Genomic DNA, 21446 nt, shown 5'->3' with positions numbered 1-21446 from the left:
TGTCACGAATTAGTGATAACTTATGAAAAACGTAATTATCTGTTTCGAAAATTATGCACCGCATTATACGTGAGGTACCAAATTTGGTATCAAGGTTTCTTGGCGCAATCCACCAACGATTGCCGAGTTTAATGATCTTAGAATACTCTTCGTATAAGGTCAAAGAGAATATTTACGTTAGTGACAAAACCCTTTTCATCATAGATTTTCCATCCTTTCAGCTTTGATCAATACAGATTTATTTCAGCAATAATTGATTGTAACAAATTTATTATACATTCTGATGCTCTTTGAAACTCAACAAGACATGCCCGAAGGTACCGGATAATATTTGTGTATGCTTTGAATTATAATTTCGTGCCGTTATCATGATGGATTCTGTTTTTGTCGTTGGGGCAAGCAGTTATTATCCCAGCAAAAGTTGTCAGTAAGTTGTTATTAGTTCTTCGTGACATATGAAAGGAATCCAGACAGTTACATTTATTCATTTATTTCATTAAATATACTTCTTCCTATGAAAGGAAATATTTTTCTGTTATATTAATGATCCACATGTTAATCATACATTGCTACAAATATTGCATACGTTAACATGGTTTGCATTTATTTATTATTATTTCTTTATCTGTGAGAAGTTCACAGAGATCGAGAATACACAATCTCTAATAGTATATGCAATGTAGGTAAAGAATATCCACGCCCCTCTTTTGATATTAATATAAACATGTTACATAATGTTATGTATTAAGTATTCTTCTTTCCCATGTATGGTAAATCTATGCTGCATTTGCTGATGACTGTTTTATTTCATTTGAGCTTGCACAGGAGATCTGTCACTCATTTGTTGTATTTGAATTCTTCGTCAAAATATAATACAACACACACACAGTATTTCTCAAATAAAGAAGGAAACTAAGTTCATTCTAGTAATTAATCCTCTTCTGGACAACCATAGAAATGAAATTCCAATGCGTTTATATAATTATACAATAATGTACGATAACGACCTCAATCCTTCCCCAGCACCCATACTTTAATGACGATTGTACGATAAACCCTGTCCCAACCCTGACAAGGATAGGTTCTAGTCATTTAACGCCTTTGACACTAAATTTATAAGGTTATTACAATTGACGTCAATTTTTTTACAATTTGCGTATTACAATTTACGTTGTTATTACAATTTGCGTCAAAATTATTACAATTTGCTGCAAGTATTACAATTTACCTTTTTATTACAATTTACGTCGTAACAAGGCCTCCTTCGAGTTCACAGGGCTGGTATAAATATCTTACGCTTACTTTATCCGGAAGTTTTCGTTCTTTGCCTCTCCTCGGTGCTGAAGATTCGGAAGTCACGGATTTCATTTTAATCGCATCGGATGGTTTCTTCCCGATTAATCTCGTCACTTCATTATTCAGCGCTGATACAACAGCTGATAAACGTGTCACCCATTCGGTTGATCTCAATCGCTCGGATTTCATTTCGATCCCATACTGATAGTCAAACAAACGTTCAGCTGATGTCCGGTTAAATCTTTCGATGATAGCTTGACTGCGGTGGGCCTCTTTTTCACCACGCCTGATTTCAACATCGTGCTTTGTTAACAGTTAAGTTACCGATCACTTAAACTCGCGACCAGGATCTACTTGAAATAGCTTAGGCCATTTTAGTGGTCCGCGTTTATATATGCGACTCAGTGCATTAGCTACTTCTGTTGAATCTTTCGAGGTTAATGGCTAAGCTTCTTTGTATCGACTAGCCACATCCACTACGGTTAAAGCGTATTTATATGTTTTGTGTCTTACCTTATCGTGGGGAAGAAACAAGAGGTCAGCCTGATGAACTTCATACGTTGTAAATATATCAAACTCGGTATATAACGCGGTGCCGGTAAATATATTTGCCACATCGCTTGTTTCTTTAACCAATCCTTGGCCACATCTTTAGATACCTTAGCCGCGGTGGCTAATTTTTCTTATTGCTCCTATACCTTTCCAATATCCTCGTGGGCTATAGGAAATTTTATTCATTATTAATTAATATTGATATTTCTTTTAATATGACTTATAACTATCGTTGAATCGCATCATCATTTTTGCATAAAAAATGCCACCTGTAGTGGTGGTATAGGCATATATAAATCCGGCTCCAGCCAAATGAGCCAGAACCCCCATTACCTATAAAAAAATTAGCACAGAAGCATTGATTGACTCCAGGTGGTGGTGAGCTGGAGTCAATTTAGTTTAATCTCATGACTATCTTTGAATCGCATCATCATTTTTTGCATAAAAAATTCCCCCTGTAGTGGTGGTATTGGTATATAAATCCGGCTCCAGTGGAAGTGAGCCAGAACCCCCATTACCTATACTACTGGGAGAGTGCCGAGGCTAATGTATTAGTGCACAGGGCGTGACATTCACAAACCAACCATGCAGTAAGCATGCTCAGAAAAAGGCTGTGACTGATCATGCTGATCGTGTAGTGTTTAAAGTTGGCCGAGCAATAAAATAAGATGACCAAAACTGCATTTAATTATGTTCATGAATTATACTTAAAAGATAAAACACAAGAACTGTGAACTGAAACATATTTTTGTTCAATTTCTCAAGAAAACTAATGAATACAAGAAGCAAGTTGAGATAAATTATTGTTTATACAAGTAAATACAAATATACATTTTACATTCTGAATTATTATGATTAACATGAGATTCAGACAAGAACAGCAGATGAAAGGATGGCTAAAATAAATACATGTACAATCAAATCAGCAAAATAAATATGATGTGTTATGACTTCAATCATATACATGAACATCTAATGTATAATCATGTTAAAATATCACAGAAAGAATATACAGTCATTTGAGTTATCCAGCAATATCACCAGAAAGTAACTAATACTGCGATACCCTCGTAACCTGGATGGAAACACAGGCTTGCCTTGACCAATCCAGGCAGCTAGTTCAATGAAAAGGAAAGAACTCTTCATATTTATTTGGTAATAATGATCTATTTATCATCCCAAACAGGCTTCCAAAAGAGATATCCTTGGGTGCAATGTCGCAACAATGACCATCCATCATAATGCTTTGCAGACCATTCTCATGTCATCGTTTACCATTACGTCTTGATCAAATTATCAACTTCAGTTCTATTTGATGTTTCCTCATATCTCATGTACCCTGTGTTGTGCCAAGTAAATGATGTGAAACAAGAGAGAAAACAGATCTATACATTGGTAAGGATCGTCAAGAGAATCTATGAACATAATATGTTTGTATCACCAATATGTATGAGCAGGTGTTGCTTGCTGTGCAGTAATAGGTGCACAATGACAAAGGAAAGCCAGACTTTTTCTTCTTCTTTTTTTTGTGTATGAAATTTTGGTCCAAAAAGTCAGATCAGGAGGTCTGAATATAATAATAATCCAATTTCAAAACTAGATTTTCTTTCCTCTCGCAGGAAAAAATAAGTTCAAATAAACTTCCATTTATTGATTGATTGTGGCTTTTGGTTCCAGTAGGTCATATATGTAAAATTGTTGTTATGTATTAATCAGTCAAGTCTGCATCCATAAAAAGATACTTTTTTAAATGGAGAATATAGTTGTCAGTGCAAATCTGAACATCAAAGTGTAATATCATATGGAATGTCTTCTGGCAACTGTGATGGAAACACATACTCATCTTCAGCAAGGAGTGGAATACAAATACTTCCATTATTTCCTACACAAAATCTTGTACACCTCTGTCACACACAGCTCTTTCCAGTGAAAACATACGACTTTTCCAAAAGGGGAGAAAAAAACTTTGGGTCGAGAATGAGTCTCAAAGTTCCATGTGAACAAGCAGTTTGTTTGTTTAATGCTGCACTCAGCAATATTTCAGCCATGTAACGGCAGTCTGTAAATTGAGTCTGGACCAGATGAACCAGTGATTGATATGAGAATTGATCTATGCAAGTGGGATTCAATGACATGCAACATCCATGTCAGCAAGCCTGACCACCCGATCCCCTTTGTCGTCTCTCATGACAAGCATGGGATTGTTAATTTCTAAAGCTGTAACTTGTTATGTGGAGAAGGCAAATTCAATCAACAACAGAGGTTTACAAAAACACATTCAGAAATTTCACTCATGTATAACTTTAGAACTTTTGTACACACTTTCAGAAATAGTATTTTACAATCATTTTCATACAATTAAACATGCCCTCCTTTAGAAGAATAAAATAATACTGTCGTTCTGATTACACTTAAGGCTAAAGAAAATAATAGTCTTGGTTCTCAGGCACCGCCCGCATCATCATAAACTTCATTGCACGTTTGTTTTTATTTCCATTTTAAAAAAAATAAAAACATCCTAATACTTAAACAAAATACACAAAAAACATTGAAAATGAACTTTATGATGATGTGGGCAGTGCCTGAAAACCAAGACTATTATTTTTTAGCCTAATTTAAAAATGAGAAAAATTGGATGTATTTAAAAAAACACACTTCTATGAAGAACTACTGTAAAACAAGCAGTGTTTGTTTGTTTTCAAGTGAGATTTTTTCGTCACAAATCACTGAAAACTATGAACAAACAATGCCAATAAGAAATTTTATATTTGACCAATTTCTAAATGGCATTGTGTGTGTTCATAGCTTTCGGTCATGAGAGCCGTGCCAATATACACTTGTCAGAGGGGTACTCAAAGTATGTGATCTAGGCTACCAGTTGTCAGACTTCCACTGTTTGTGGAAGCCTCGGTGGCTGAGTGGGTCAGATCGCTGACTTTGTGTGCTGCGATTAGGTGCCTCACTTGTCGGACTTCCATTTTTTGTGGAAGCCTTGGTGGCTGAGTGGGTTGTGCGTTGGTGAATCCCTGACAGGACTCAACCCAAAGAGTACGAGAATCGTTACTTCACTGAGAAAGTGTTGTCCCAAATATAACATTTATTACACTGATAACTGGTATCGGCACCTTAAATCTAGATCAGTCTGGTAAACATATGCTTTTCAGGCATTATAAAGATACTTGTTCAATTCTGTACACATAACTTTTGAGACGCACCATATCCTCGAATTGGTACAACCCTAATAAAAATATAAGTCTGTAAGTTCAGTCGCTGTAACATCAGACTGTTATTGAATACTGACTGGGTACCCTGTTGAATTACTTACTCCATGCCATAGGGTATGGTATGCCCTTCTTGAATTAATGCTTGCCCCCCCATGATCCTACTTACCACTGACTTCATGCATGCACTATATACCGGTAGTGTTTTTCACAGCTACAACCCTGTAGGGCAGTCGGGTAGCCTAGTGGTTAAACATGTTAAAGCGTTCGCTCGTCGATCACCCGGGTTTGATTCCCGACATGGGTACAATGTGTGAAGCCCATTCCTGGTGTCCCCCGCCGTGATATTGCTGGAACATCGCTGAAAGCGGCATCAAACCACTCACCACACTACAACCCTGTAACAACCATTCATGTCCACAGTTGGATTTCTACTCCTGTCTCTCCTAACAATATATACAATTAACAACAAACACATATCAAGTAAATATACCCATGGACTGGCAACAGATCCTTAACGTAATAGCTCCTTTTTTTCTTTGTGAGCTGGAAATACAATAAGGTACTGACTAAATGATTAAATGCAGATTGAAAATCTTTGGTTTATCAACTTCATGAGTTGGATTCAATCAGATATTACCGCCTTGGTAAAACCCAGGACAATGAGTGCTCACAGACTAAGGATCATAATGGGACTAGTCTGGTCCAGTCAGCAGCTCCTAGCACAGCTAAGGGATGCAGCTGTGCCCAGTGGATGTGTTATGCAACAAGCAGAATGAGTGAGTGTGTGAGTTGGGTTTAAAGCCGCTTTTAACAGTATTCCAGTTATATCACGGCGTGTCAGCTTACTGTGGGAGGAAAGCCCAAGTGATGCAGATCTCAGGCGTTTACCACTTCGGTGAAACCCACGAGCACAGGTATGGTGCTGACAAACCTTGAAACATAATCGGGGCAATAGGTTTCTGGTGTGCCCAAGGAACGCAACTCTGGACAGCGAATCGCAGCGCCTTAGACGACTGGTCTTTGTGTTCTTAAGACAAGAATGGTAATTGACAGTATACAGCAAGTACCTAATAAGCAATATCATACAGTACTAAGTTCTAATATCATTACATCTGGAGACATTACTTTATAATGAGAAGCAGGGCTTCAATCAGTTCTTTAAGGCTTCTGGAAGCACTAATATCCATGACAACGTATGACTCATGAAGAAAACTTTCTAAAACTAAGAACATTGAAAGTAAAGGTCACATAAGCAAGGTGAACTTCATGCCTTGTTCATTGTTTCCAAAACTGCCATACAAAACATTTGAGCAGCCCAGAGTGAAGGCCATCATTGCGAGGTGAAGGTCATCAATGCAAGGTGAAGGCAGTTGAGTTGGAGGTGAAGGTCAGGTCAGGCAAGCCAGCCGACATCCCCTTCTGCTGATGTGGAGTCTAACAGCATCATCAGCTCGTCCAAGTAGCTATCATTGGCTTTCTGGAGAATAAGACACAGGAATCTCTGTCAATGGTCATCATAGTTCAACATGGTTCATTAAGAAGGCTAAACAAATATAAACAACATTATACTCGGGTGACGATTGAGGATATTTTCCCTATAGTATCCCACATCTTAGTGCTGAATAATTATGATATCAATGTAAGAGAAATGAAAAAAAGTATTGTTGACAATTTCAAAGTCGGCCCTGTCGCTACTCTAACCAAAGGGAAGTAACTCTTTTCTGAAGTTGTAATCATTGCTAGCCATTACACATGAAGGTGTGAAATACGCATAATTTATGTTATATTTATAGCTAATTGCAACTATAGCATTGTATAAAAGGTGTTGATGGTTATCTATACTATCAACAATTCTAGTGGCATTTATCAATTCCTATTGATATAGTCCAATCGTAGGACAAACCATTGCATTACATCAATATATCGTAACACTCCCACATGAAACACTCTTTACATAATGAAGAGTGATGTCAGAAACAAATGTTAATTCCTGAAGATTTGGAGGAGACAACATGTCTGCAAGATTATCACCCAACATAATCACCTATTCAAGGCTGTTGCAGTTCAAGTTCAACAAGAGTTTGCCACTAACGTGGCTATATCCCCCGCCCCTGTTGCAGAATTTATGACATAATTAAATCTAAACAAACCCTAACCTTTTTTAACTGAGGTGGAACTTGTCATGGAAATTGTAAAAAAAAGAAGAGTTTGGAACTCTTGCTGCCATGGAAACGTAAAAAAATAAAAATTTCTAAATTTTTAAATAACAAAAGGCACCAGTTCAGCATGTACCTGAGAAACCTGCAAAGTTTGACGAAAAAATAGTGAACAGTTTATGAGTTATGCTCCGGAAACGAAACGTGACCGACGGATGGACGGAGCCCGTTTCTATATCCCCCGCCTACTTTGTTGGGCGGCTGATAATAACAGTCCACATTGTCATATCTTTAGAATGAGGGGGAATGTGGATTAACATTGTGTTCAAGATATCTACACTCAGGGACAGGTGAGATTGATTTGAGACTGTAGCAGATAATGCCCACACCCACTACCCCAATACAAGTAACATTTTCTCAGGACCCGAAGAATATATACTCAACCCTATTTAGCAATATGTGGGTGAAGCTGGTGGGAGATAGAGACACTCAGAGAGAGAGAGAGACAGACAGACAGACAGACAGAGAGACAGACAGACAGAGAGAGACAGACAGGGAGAGACAGAGAGAGAGAGATTCATTTACTTGTCCAGTGGACCATGTAGTTCAGGTGAAATGGGGTTTAATGTTGAGTTCCAGATTATATTTCACCACGCACGTGTGTGTGTGTGTGTGTGTGTGTGTGTGTGTGTTTTATTTCGTTTTCAAGAGTATTGCATATATAGAGCAACATGCATGCATGCACATGTGTGTACATTGGTGTGATAATGATGAGCAATCAACTGGAATTAAGTTAACCAATAAATATTCAACAGACAACCGACACATCACAATGGTTAGTACTGGAGCAGCAGCATTAGCACTGGGTATAACAGGATATAAAGCAGTTCTTTCAGTCATACAGGATGTTACAGAAAGCCCAGAGTGATGCAGGCTGCAGACATTAACCAGATCATAATTATGGTAAATCTGGCTGATCCAGGCACAATGAAATAGTGGCTTCTTTCACCACTGGTCCCCCTGCCCCAACACAAATTAACTTTCATCAATGTAGATACTGTTTACCATGAACAAAATCAGTATCAAAATGTTAACAAAAAAATCATCACTATTAGTGCGGGCGTGAGTTGTTGTTTTTCGGGGGGGAGTCAATCTAGTATGTAACCAAATAAACAGTTGGGAAAGGGCCTCCATATTGCCGCTATGACCATAACACTAGATGCACAGAAAAGCAGTGCACATGTAAAGGTGCACTATGCTATATTGGATCGCATTGTTTATAAGTATTAGGATTTTTAAAATTTAATTTGAAAATGGAAATAAAAACAAAAAGTGTGGCAGACTTTAAGATGATGGGGGCGGTGCCTGAGGACCAAGGCTATTATATGTTTTGAGCAAAGAACAGAAGAAATATCGAACGTTTTTTTTATCAATTCTTATCCAGAAATGAATCTTAAACAACTTGAATCCAAAAATGCTAAATTAACAAACAAAAAATCGCATAAAATCAAAAGGCACCATCACTTTATCGAAGTGGGCAAACAGTCATGAAAGATAATGAATAGATTCTGAGTGATGTTTCTGAAAACAAACGGACAGATAAACATGCTACCTGGGTGGGATATAATGAGAAATAACTTGAATAAGACAAAAAAACAACTAATAAAATGTTTACTGAATGAAATCAATTGAGCAGAATAGTGTTATCAGTCAAGCATCAACCAAAACCATGCCAAAGTTCTCAAAAAGTCAATCATTGAAATTAATCAAAGCTGGGAAACAGAGGTTGGTTTCCATTCATTCAGCAGAACAAGAATCAAACCAGACTGTCAATGATGTTAACAGAACCTCAGCCCTCGGCAAACCTGGGCGACAGCAACGTCTGAATGCATGGCATGCTTAAACCAAGATGGACGCTCACTTTATACTTCTGGTGCCTGAGTTCCACATACTTATTGACATCCCTCTCTGTCCGGGCTTCAGCCTTCAGTTTGGCCATCTGCTGCTTGGTGTCCGTCTCGGCTTGGTCAGCGTAGTCTGCCAGGCGACTGATTGTCTCCCGACTTGCCTGAAAGTAGAAATTGGTAGAGTAGAGGTCTTGCTGTTTTATTACTTCTGTAGCAGTGAGTGGGTGAAAGTTTTGAGGCACAGCCATGTTACAGCTGCAGGTGAGGTGAAATGGGGTTTAATCCGTCAAAAATTATTGTGCTTATATAGTGACATGCACGTGTGTGTCTGCTTGTACTAGTTTGGACTGATGCTGATTTATAGTGCTAGCCCACTGAGATACCATACTGCAGTGTAACATGAATACTCCACTCAGACACAGTATACTGACTCCGAGCCGACCAGCCCTTGTTTTATCCCCTTAATGCCGAGCGCCAGACAGGGTAAAAACAAGTACCATTTTGTAACATCTTTTGGTATTACATGGCCAGGATCGAACCCCGGACCTTCCACTCTCTGGCTGGAGGCTCTACCACTAGACCACAGAGGTAGTCTGTTACAGCTGTAACACAGTGGTCTGACAAGAATATCTGGGCCAGGGAAACTAGTGGTTGATGGTATGAGCACTGATCCACTCTGTGGGGCGTGACACACAGTCTGCCAGGTGACACACGAACCTATATACCAAAACTTTTAAAATTTGGTCAACTCACAATAATGGAAATGTGATAAAAATTGTAAATTTTACAATAAATTACATATTTATATATTTATCCTATCTCACACTATGCATTTCTCTTTCTTTTTTGATCCTGAGTGGAAACGTGTGTGGATTCCCAAGTGTTGACAAACATGTCAACACTCTGTGGCGATCGGAAAGAGAATGAGTTGGCTGGGGAAACCATGTGATAGTGCAGGTAGGTCAACCAGCATGCAAGTGTGCATGACCCAGATATTGGGAGGTGACCATGGTGATGCGAGCTATGTCCGGGTGAATTAATTTTAGAAGCTGGAAACCCATGTCCAGACACGTTCCCACATAGGATCGAAAGAAGAAAGAGAAATATATCATATGAGATAGGATAAATTTAAAAATCAAAATAAATGAAAAGCATTTGTTTGAGGTAGACATGCGTTGTAAAAGAAAGTATTTCGAAGTCCAGTCAAGGAACATTGAGATACAATCAAATCTGGACACAGTGAAATTTACCTAATTATTTTAAGACAATAAGTGATGCTTGAGCGACTTGAACCAATTGTGCTTTGACTGCCAGCTGGCTCAAGCCTTGTCTCCTTTTTGAGAACATTTGCTAGAAGACGAGTGCTGATTTTATGGGATAGTATCATAGTGCTTGTTCCTCACCTTGATCATGTCCTTGGCCTTCTCGGCCGCCTCCTGGGCGTGGTATCTCTCCGACTCCAGCTGTTCCCGCTGGGCTGCGTTAGCCTCCTCCAGCTTGGCCTGGGTTTTCCTGGAACAAGATGCAGACAGCTCCAGGAGACGGCTACAGTGTACAGCTCCAGGAAATGTATTTACGCGTGAGATGGGGTGAAATTGGTTTAACCCAGTGTTACTCCATGCAGGACACCAGTCACTCACTTGGACATGTCCAGCTCGATCTGTAGCTTGTCAAACTTGGTCTTGAACCACTCGTGTGCCTCCTGCAGATGCTGTGAGATCTCCAGACTCTCTGAGTGAGCATCCTTCAGCTTCCCCTCTGCATCCTTCTTCCTCCGCGACACTGCCTCCTCTCGCTTGCGCGTCTCCTGCAGGGCCAGATCAAAGTCTTAGTGGCATCCCAAGAGATGGGACAAGAATCACAGGTGGAAACAGTGAACAGAAGCAAACCCACTTTCTTCACACACCCTATAGTCAACCTCTCATGTTTTGGATATAGTGTGCATTCCTGCTTTTTTTAAATCCTGGATCATATGATTATGGAAATGGTTTGTGTTGCTTCTTATTTCTAAGAGTGAGTGAGTAGTATGGTTTTACGCCACTTTTAGCAATTTTCCTGCAATATCACGGCGTATTGTATTGGGCTTCACACGTTGTACCCATGTCGGGAATCGAACCCGGGTATTTGGCGTGACGAGCAATGCTTTAACCACTAGACTACCCGACCGCCCCCCTTATTTCTAAGAATTGTCAGTATGAGCTTCCTGTTCGATTACCCAAAAAGGGCACTGTCAGAAAGATGTGTTCCTGGGCTCCTTGAGGTTTGATCCTGTAGCATTGGAATCAAGGGACCTCACAAATCTTTACCTTCAGCAAAAGAGCAAATATGGGGACCACTTACTTTCATACTACATGTTGAATAATTGAAATCTAGTGATGTGTAAAGAAAAAAAATTAAATTAAGTCTGTCATGAATTCTTCATGGTCTTTGCCTCGCAAATCTATCACTGGGATAAATCACAATTAAACTTCAATGAACAGGTACATGTAGATGTCACTTTGTACAAATTCAAGGCTTTTCAAGCTTTTTTGGTTATTATCAAGACTTTTTAAGGCTGACACTAAAAATCAAGGCTTTTCAAGAGGGACCTAAACATTCAAGGCCTTTTCAATCCTGTACAAATCCTGTACTATTAAGACTCCCCCTTCTCACATGACACTACCACACACCCTCTTTCACATGGTACTATTAAGACTCCCCCTTCTCACATGACACTAGCATCTCCCCTCTCTCACATGGTACTACTAAGACTCCCCCTTCTCACATGACACTACCACCTCCCCTCTCTCACGTGGTACTACTAAGACTCCCCCTTCTCACATGACACTACCACCTCCCCTCTCTCACATGGCACTATTAAGACTCCCCCTTCTCACATGACACTACCACCTCCCCTCTCTCACGTGGTACTACTAAGACTCCCCCTTCTCACAATGACACTACCACCTCCCACTCACATAGTACTTCTTCTTGATGTCGTCTCGGATGTGCTTCTCCTTCTCCAGTGCAGCTTCCTTCTGCTGCAGCAGCTGGCTGGTGTTGGCCTGTGCCATGGCAAGCTGCCCAATCTCCTCCTGGAGGGAGGCTATCTGACTCATGAACAGATGGATTGTCTCCCCCTGGAACAAGATACCAACAGCAATGTCACAGCAGCAAGCTGACAGTGAACACCTTACTCAGCAATAACAGCTGTGTCTATAGGCCAGCAAGTGATGCACAGTCTGCAAACCTATATGCACCAAAACCTAGTTAATCTTGATGGTATTGTGGAAACATCTGCAGTGCCAGGAATTATGGGATCAGAACAAAAGTACAATCGAAACTTAATCTAGGGACCCCTACATCTTGAAGTTGTTACATTATTCTTATAAGGACCCCTTGACTTTCAGGCTTAATTTTGAAAATACATCTGGATTAAAATATTTTCTAAATCAATAAATCTTTGGTACCATATTTCCCCTTATGAGCGTCTGCTCCTATTCTTTCAACAAGCTACCAAATCCAGAGGCTTAGCGGTAATTAGAGACCTGGCAATTAATGTCTGAACTAGTGTCACTAAAAACTTGACAAACAAGAGAATTTTATGGTCTTGATACAGAATATATTCCATGATACCTGGCACTTATTAGAGACCAGGTGCTTATTGCGTTGTGCTCTGCTTAATACCTGGCGCTGAAAAATATGGTAGGTAGTAAAATGCCTTTCCCAACAGCAGCTGTGAGAAAAGCAATATTTTATTTCTAAACCAAACAGTAGTGATTTGAATATTGTGTGTGCATCTTTGGAAATGCCTTCATGGTGAATACCACTGAGTTACTATTTCCCAGATGAATTGACATTTGAATGTTTAATCAGATTAGTTTGAGATTGCACAGTAACAGAAAAGTGCCCATCTTCTCCTGTATATCGTTGATAGTTGAAATGAAATAGAAATTCTAACTGACAAGCAAACAAAATATTATAGATGGGGAAGAGTATTCAGCATCATGACAGCCATCATTTGTTTGTAAACATAACATCAGTCAGATGTGAGTTCAACTCCATGCATGGTTGTAGGCCCCCTAGCACAGCGGGGAGCTGTGACTGGTAGCAGCGATAATATAGAGAGCTCCGCAAATAGGCTGTCTCTGTGAGAAGCTTGAGTGAGTGAGTTGGGTTTAACGCCGCTTTTATCAGTATTCCAGTTATATCACGGCGTGTCAGCTTAATGTGGGAGGAAAGCCAGAAGTGATGCAGGTCTCAGACGTTTACCACTTCGGTGAAACCCACGAGCACAGGTATGGTGCTGACAAACCTAGAAACGTAATTTGGGCGAACCAGGATTCGAACCCACAATCATAGGTTTCTGGCGTGCCCAAGTGATGCAACTCTGCACAGCAAATAGCAGCGCCTTAGATGACAAGGCCACCCGTGCCCCGCATATTTTCCAGAAAGCCATCTGACAACTGAAGGGACTGCAGTATCACTGCAATATCACTGCTGAAAGTTTAAGCTAGATATTCATCTCCATCTCCCAGGAGCCCATATTCTGTTGTCTGGTGCAAATGTCAATGCAAATCCCCAAATTGGAATTAATTAATTCGAACCCACAATCATAGGTTTCTGGAAAGCCCAAGGGATGCAACTCTGCACAGCGAATTGTGGCACCTTAGACGACCGGGCCCCCCATGAAACAGAAGGTACGGGGTTATCTTCCCTTGTGACCCATGGTTTTAGTGCAGCACCTCTTTGAATAGTACTTCAGTATACAAAATTGTTTACTTCCTAAGAGACACAGGCTGTGTTTAAACACTGACCAAGGACAACAGTTGGGGCAAATCTGGAATTTGAACCCACAGCCAGCAGATCCAGCTGATAAGGGAAGCAACTCATCATCGCTGTAATAATCAGTTTACTTTTAAAATCAATGGTACAGTAATCAAGGAATAATATTTTGCAGAAATTCTTTGTTGCAGTTCCTGCTGACAGACCGAAAACTGTGACATTCTCACCTGCGTCTCGTTACGCTTGATGTACTCGTCTCTCATGTGCTCCAGCTGGTCTATGTCCTGTCTCACCGACTGCAACAATACAGACTCCACATCATACATGTGTCATGTCCTGTGGGTCCTGCATACAACTCGATAAACCAGGGTTCATCAGGGTTTCACAACATACCAGTATCAAGAACTAGATTTTTATTCTCTCTGTCTCTGAAACATGCTATAATAATAAATAAATTCACTTTTCTTATTACCATCACGATCATAAACAAAATTATAAAGAAAAGAGCATCATCCATAATTCGTTGGATCATAGGTTTTTGGACATCATAAGTTTTATGCCATGTTTATCGTGATTACTCGCACAAAAATGGGGAGGGGGGGGGGGGGGGTGTCAGCATCTCACAGACATTGTAAATATTCAGATGATATCTTGGTTTTAAGAGAAAGTTTTCTTTTATAAGTGAAGGATATGTTTAACAGTTGTTCATGTGATTAGAGAGAATACCAATTAATGCTGTCTCCGTATTCTTTCTGGTTCAAGTAGTTCACTAAAGTTAGCATTTCCAGTTGACGTAGCCCTGTTACCATGGTTACCAGTATTCACTTCACACAGAAGCACTGCACACAGAGTCTCACAACACACAGAGCAGGAGTGAGTGAGTGAGTGAGTGAGTGAGTGAGTAAATGAAGTTCAATTCTGTCGTCATTATAGACATTACAAATAATCACTGTAGTGCCAGCATTTGTTTTGTTGGTTTGTTGTTTAACGCCGCTCTCAGCAATATTCCAGCTATATGGCGCCGGTCTGTAAATAATCGAGTCTGGACCAGACAATCATGTGATTGACATTATGAGCATCGATCCATGCAATTGGGATACGATGACATGCATCAACCAAGTCAGCAAGTCTGACCACTCGATCCTGTTAGTCACCTCCTACAACAAGCATAGTCGTCCATGTAAATGGTCCTGATGAGTAAGATATGAAATGTACATAGTTAAGCTGTGCCCTCCTATTGGTCCTACACACCAGCCATTGTAACCATCCAATTCCCGTTTTAGTAGCATTTATGACAAACATGGCTATTAAGGACCAACTCTATCCACAATCTCTGTTGTTTAACACCGGTGCAATATTCCCACTATATCATGGCTGTCTTTATAAAGTTTTGTACCAGTGACTGAAAGCATGAGCAATGATCCGTGGTATTGGGGTACATGACCCACAATCAGCCATGTCACAGAGTCTCACCACCCAATCCTCATTTAACGCATGAGTGAGTGAGTGAACATTTAACATCTCATCAGCATTATTTCAGCCGTATAGCAATGAGAAGTTAACATATATACAATTTATTTTGAAAAGCAAATTTGTCAAACATATTTGGGCATAACAACATTATTTATAACTGTTTAAAACACAGGCTATAGACCACCAGTGACCAAAGCTAGGCCACCTCGCTGGGGATAATGGCAACTTTTGGTGCCTCAGCTTAACAAAACCGCAGCAGGATTTATGTCATCACTTTAGCTATTGGTGGTTGTGCACAATACTAGCCAATATTTAAACATGCTCAGCAATGAGTTGGCTTAAAACATGAATTGATGATAGTTACATTGATAATTATTACAAGTAAAGGTTGCTGGGAAGATAACCTGACGAGGAATCACAAATGGGAAATGACTTGCTGATTAACCACAATATTCAAACTCAACAATATATTATTTAACATGCAATATCACATTAAAAGAGGAACTCACTGTATCACGAGGATATACATTTATATTCTTAAATTCAAACTTTCCTCAATCTTAATGTTGGCAATAGCTGTAATAAGGTGAGTGAGTGAGTAAGGTATTATGCTGCGTTTATTACTTCACCAGCCACATCCAGCTTGCATCACCAAGAACTGGCTTCACACATTGTATGGGGATTAAAACCGTGGCCAGCTGTGTGGTGAGCCAGTACCTTAACCACTGCCCCGTAATGTCATTAAACAAGGCGAGCGAGAGTACAAGAGAGCCACAGCCCCAGGTCGGAGAGACAGATACGTCAAGTGCATGAGAACAAGAGGCCGCTCACTAGGTTTACTTTGTATCATTAGGGCAACTTCTCTGTAGAAAGACCAAACAAACTTTATATAATCACGTATACTGTTAAATATTTTAGGAAAATATATTTCCACACATTCAAGGCAAAGTGAAACATGTGATAAAGAGAAGAATATTCAGTCGCAAAGGAAACAATGACAAACTTTAGAGATTAACGCAGGTTTCACAATTGCAACAATAACACATGTCAATATCCTTGCAAACATCATTGATTTCATTCAACTTTTTTAAATAGCTGTCTGCCTGCTTGTAAAATGCTAGTGGATTATGATTTGGACCAGAAATATGTTTTTGAAGGTAGATTGACTATAGTTAATAGTCCCAAGCGTCTCTTGTTTATTGCAACAATTCATTAATGCAAAAAGTGGGCTAATGCCTTTGACATTTTGTATTCACATGGTTATCTCAGGAAGCTTAGAACAAGGTTCCTTCTATAACACCCGTACTCAGCAATATTCCAGCTATATGACGGCAGTCTGTAAGTAATCGAGTCTGGACCAGACAATCCAGTGATTGACAACATGAGCATTGATCCACACAATTTGGATCGATGACATGCATTAACCAAGTCAGCGAGTCTGACCAACCGATCCCGTTAGTCGCCTCTTTCGACAAGCAAAGTATCCTTTCACAGCAAGCATGGGTTGCTGAAGACCTATTCTACACTGGATCTTCACGGAACGTTTATAATGTTGTGCAGGAAAGGAACTAGTGGTACATATAATGCTAAGGCTAATGTCATATCTGACGAAGATAAAATGTGTGTTCTTGTGGCAATCCCATACCTTTCGCAGACAGTGATAGTAAAGCGTGATCTGGGCTGGAAACATTTATTTTACGAGCCATCCTGGCCAGTGACTTTGGAAAACTAACTCATACACTGCACACAACACCAACCCATTCCAACCAACCATTTATTGATAAGATCTGTAATAATTCTACCTGTTATGAAAATTCACCCAAATAGAAAGTGTCACCTTGACAGGTGACCTTGACCTACCTTCATCTTCGCCAGGTTTTCCTCCAGCTGTTTCTTGGCCTTGTTGAGGTACTCAGTCTTGCGTCTTTGATCCACAAGTTTCTGGGAAAGTTCCGTGTGTGTACGGTCCGACTCATTCACCCGATGTCGCAGTTCTGTATTCGTCCTCACCAACTCCATGTTGCGAGATGATAAGCTTTCATTCTGCTTCTTAATCTGAAGCAAGAAATGTTGAGTGAGTGAGTGAGTGAGTGAATATGGTGCTAGTTATGCTGCTTTTAGAAATATTCCAGCAATATCACGGCATGGGACACCAGAATGGGCTCCACGCATTTAACCCATGTGGGGAATCAAACCACGGCCTTCAGCATGAAAGGCGAATGCTACAACCACTGCCGTAGGAAATTGTGATGAAAATACAGGATCATCTCCACAGAAAAAGAGAAGACAATATTTAAACTTCTGATACATCAAAGTAGATTCTTAAACAGCTACATGGGGTGGGGGGTAAAAGACTGCTTTAATTCCTCAAGTTGACAGAAAATTGTTGTCATGCTTTTGACAAAAAAGCCAAAATGAATAGTCAACAATTTGTGTGTGATAAGGCTATTTATCATGTACCTATCAATGATATGAGGCAGTCTGCATGTATGATAGAGCCAACATGGAGAGGGTCATACTATAGGGGGTGTGATAACCAGACCCGTATTACACCCATGGCGGGCTGATATGGTTAGTCAATGCATTTTTAAAGGGCGATCGATATCAGTCCGGGTGGTAAGAAATTGGAGTTACATCACTTAGTGCGTTGTCGGCTCATCTGTTCAGCCAGCTTTCCCAAGACAATGACTTCCAAACAAGGTGAAAATGTTTTGCATTCACTTGCAAGTTTTTATGTGATACCCCATATCAACCCTCAACCCCAAAATCTGTCCACTGGCCTTCAGCCTTGCACTGCTATAGGGGTCTCGGGTTGACTAGGGGTATGATATGAAAACTGACATACAATATGCTCTAAATACTGACTGAAGTTACATGCTGCACAGCACTCCCCACCCACCTGCACAACTCAACCAGAAGTGGATTATGTGAAGTATTCTACAGATACAGAGACAAACAAACTACCTAACCAGGAAGAGGAGCAAGGCACAGGGCTGTTTTTGTTGTTTGTTCTTTAACACCGCACTCAGCAATATTCCTATATGATGGCAGTCTGTAAATAATCGAGTCTGGACCAGACAATTCAGTGATTGACATAATGAGCATCAATCCACCCAATTGGGATCGATGACATGCATCAACCAAGTCAGCAAGCCTGACCACCCGATGCCGTTAGTCGCTTCTTACGTCAAGCATAGTCGCCTTTTACGGCAAGCATGGGTTGCTGAAGACCTATTCTACCCGGGATCTTCACAGGTCACAAGACACACTGAGACGAACTGTGCATGATGAAAAGAGTACTTGGTTAAGCATCGGTGTCCGACATTGACAGTTGATATTAGGATTTGAGGACTTATAGGTCAATTTACAGGTCAGGATTGAAAAGTTTTTCAGTTATATCACACTGTGTTAGCTGAATGTGGGAGGTAGCCAAAAGGGATGATCAGTGAATTCTGGCAAGCTAGGGGACATAAGTCTGCCAAACAAGTCACCATGACTAAAACCATCTGGCCATCCTATCCTTCCAGATCGCTGCAGAGTCACATGCATCTCTCATGAAGAAATATGATCATTACAAAAGGTGGAGGAGATTTTATGACACTTCATGTGGTTTGGTTTGGAGAATGTGCAAATCTACTAGTAGTATGGGGGGCTCTCTCCCATGAACCAGCATTCTTCGGAGGAAGTGAGGTGAAATGTGGTTAACATTGCACTTACTAACAATGTGTATACACGCTGCTTATGCCAGTTTTATAGTGCTAGCCCACCGAGATACCATGCCGCAGTTTTACATGAATACCCCATACAGACACAGTGCACGGACTCCGAGCCGACCAGTCCTTGTGCTATCCCACTGAGATAGCACACAGCAGTGTAACATGAATACCCTACTCAGACACACTATTCTGACTCCGAGCCGACCAGTCCTTGTTTTATCCCACTGAGATAGCACACAGCAGTGTAACATGAATACCCCACTCAGACACAGTGCACGGACTCCGAGCCGACCAGTCCTTGTTTTATCCCACTGAGATACCACACAGCAGTGTAACATGAATACCCCACTCAGACACACTCTTCTGACTCCGAGCCGACCAGTCCTTGTTTTATCCCACTGAGATACCACACAGCAGTGTAACATGAATACCCCACTCAGACACACTATTCTGACTCCGAGCCGACCAGTCCTTGTTTTATCCCACTGAGATACCACACAGCAGTGTAACATGAATACCCCACTCAGACACACTCTTCTGACTCCGAGCCGACCAGTCCTTGTTTTATCCCACTGAGATAGCACACAGCAGTGTAACATGAATACCCCACTCAGACACACTCTTCTGACTCCGAGCCGACCAGTCCTTGTTTTATCCCACTGAGATAGCACACAGCAGTGTAACATGAATACCCCACTCAGACACACTATTCTGACTCCGAGCCGACCAGTCCTTGTTTTATCCCACTGAGATACCACACAGCAGTGTAACATGAATACCCTACTCAGACACACTATTCTGACTCCGAGCCGACCAGTCCTTGTTTTATCCCACTGAGATACCACACAGCAGTGTAACATGAATACCCCCCTCAGACACACTATTCTGACTCCGAGCCGACCAGTCCTTGTGCTATCCCACTGAGATAGCACACAGCAGTGTAACATGAATACCCCACTCTGACACACTATTCTGACTCCGAGCCGACCAGTCCTTGTTTTATCCCACTGAGATACCACACAGCAGTGTAACATGAATACCCCACTCAGACACACTCTTCTGACTCCGAGCCGACCAGTCCTTGTGTTATCCCCTGAATGCCGAAACAAGCACCATCTTTAACATCAACATCTAGAGGCATAACACAGCCAAGGATAGAACTGCTCTTGGGGGAGACGCTGCCTCCTCTAGACTTTATCACAGTAAAGTTGGATTAATGACTGGTTTGCAATGCCTGTGTCATACCTCTCCCAGTTCCTTGGAGTTCTTCTTCAAGGATTTGTCCCTCTCTTTCCTCAGCTCTTCTCGCAGGGAAGACATCTTGCTTTCGAAGTTCTTCATCTCCAGCCTCATCTCTTCCTGGTCCTTGTTCCTGTCACCATAGCAACAACAATGTCCATACAAACTTGACCAACCAACACAACCAATATATAGTTGAGTAAACATTTTACTGCTGTCCTGTTATTGTTGAGACAAAGCCTACACACAAGCAAAGTTTTTAACATGGATGCTCAACGTCTAACTTTAATTATATATAAACATCAGTGTGTGGAACACATTTTGAAAATTTTACACCAGAAATCTATTTATATACTGATCCTATCTCACACTATGCATTTCTCATTCTTCTTTCGGTCCTAAGTGGAAACATGCCAAAACAAAGGTTTCCAACTTCTAAAAAACAATTCACCCAAACACACCTTGCATCACCATGGTCACCTCCCAACCATCTGAGTCACACATACTCTGTATGCTGATTGTCCTACACACATAGACACAGGATTTCCCCGGCCAACTCAGGCTCTTTATTGTCATGAAGGGGTACGTACTTCTGACTGCGGAGCTGCGTGATCTGCGTGTCTCTTTTCCCCAGCTCAACCTGTAGGCTCTCCACCAGTGTCTGTAGCTGAGAGTGTGACGCCATCACCGCCTCAAGGGTGCTGGTGATCTCACGATTGACAGTCTTGGCGGATTCAAGATTCTTGTGATAGCTGACACCCTGGTAATGAACACACAAAGCCATTTAGAAAGTGGTCAAATGTAATAAATGTTAAATTTGGGATGCACACAAAGTCAGCAATCTAACCCACTCAGCCACCGAAACTTCCACAAAAAATGAAAGTCTAACAACTGGTAGTCTAGATCACGTACTTTGTGTACCTCTCTGACAAGTGTAAATTGGCACTGCTCCTATGGCCGAAAGCTATGAACACACAATGCCATAGAAATCTGGGTGGCTGAGAGGGTTGGATTGCTGACTTTGTGTGCTTGCGATGAGGTGCTCCACTCTAGCAGTGTGGGATCAAATCCCAGACAGGACTCAACCCCCCAAAAATATGAGAATAACATTGGTTACAC

At 40.8% G+C, this 21446-nt stretch overlaps 1 protein-coding gene across 1 annotated transcript in view; it reads right to left on the bottom strand.

The window, feature by feature from the left end:
• Window positions 1–2748: 2748 nt before the first annotated feature.
• Window positions 2749–21446, bottom strand: part of LOC139470939 (coiled-coil domain-containing protein 150-like) — a 34031-nt gene continuing 15333 nt past the window's right edge. Inside the window, exons 12-20 of the mRNA XM_071253262.1 lie at window positions 20918–21087; window positions 20334–20460; window positions 17233–17427; window positions 14127–14195; window positions 12093–12254; window positions 10776–10942; window positions 10539–10647; window positions 9150–9296; window positions 2749–6549 (exon numbers count right to left, since the gene is read on the bottom strand). Coding sequence (XP_071109363.1) covers window positions 6466–6549; window positions 9150–9296; window positions 10539–10647; window positions 10776–10942; window positions 12093–12254; window positions 14127–14195; window positions 17233–17427; window positions 20334–20460; window positions 20918–21087 — 1230 coding nt within the window. The 3' untranslated portion in view covers window positions 2749–6465. The remainder of the gene's footprint in view (window positions 6550–9149; window positions 9297–10538; window positions 10648–10775; window positions 10943–12092; window positions 12255–14126; window positions 14196–17232; window positions 17428–20333; window positions 20461–20917; window positions 21088–21446) is intronic.

Source organism: Haliotis cracherodii, unplaced genomic scaffold, assembly GCF_022045235.1.
Source record: "Haliotis cracherodii isolate W230 unplaced genomic scaffold, xgHalCrac1.p SCAF_21, whole genome shotgun sequence".
In the NCBI taxonomy this organism is placed as follows: Eukaryota; Metazoa; Mollusca; class Gastropoda; order Lepetellida; family Haliotidae; genus Haliotis; species Haliotis cracherodii.
Note: the sequence above shows the minus strand (reverse complement) of the source record. Positions and strands in the feature narration are given on the sequence as shown.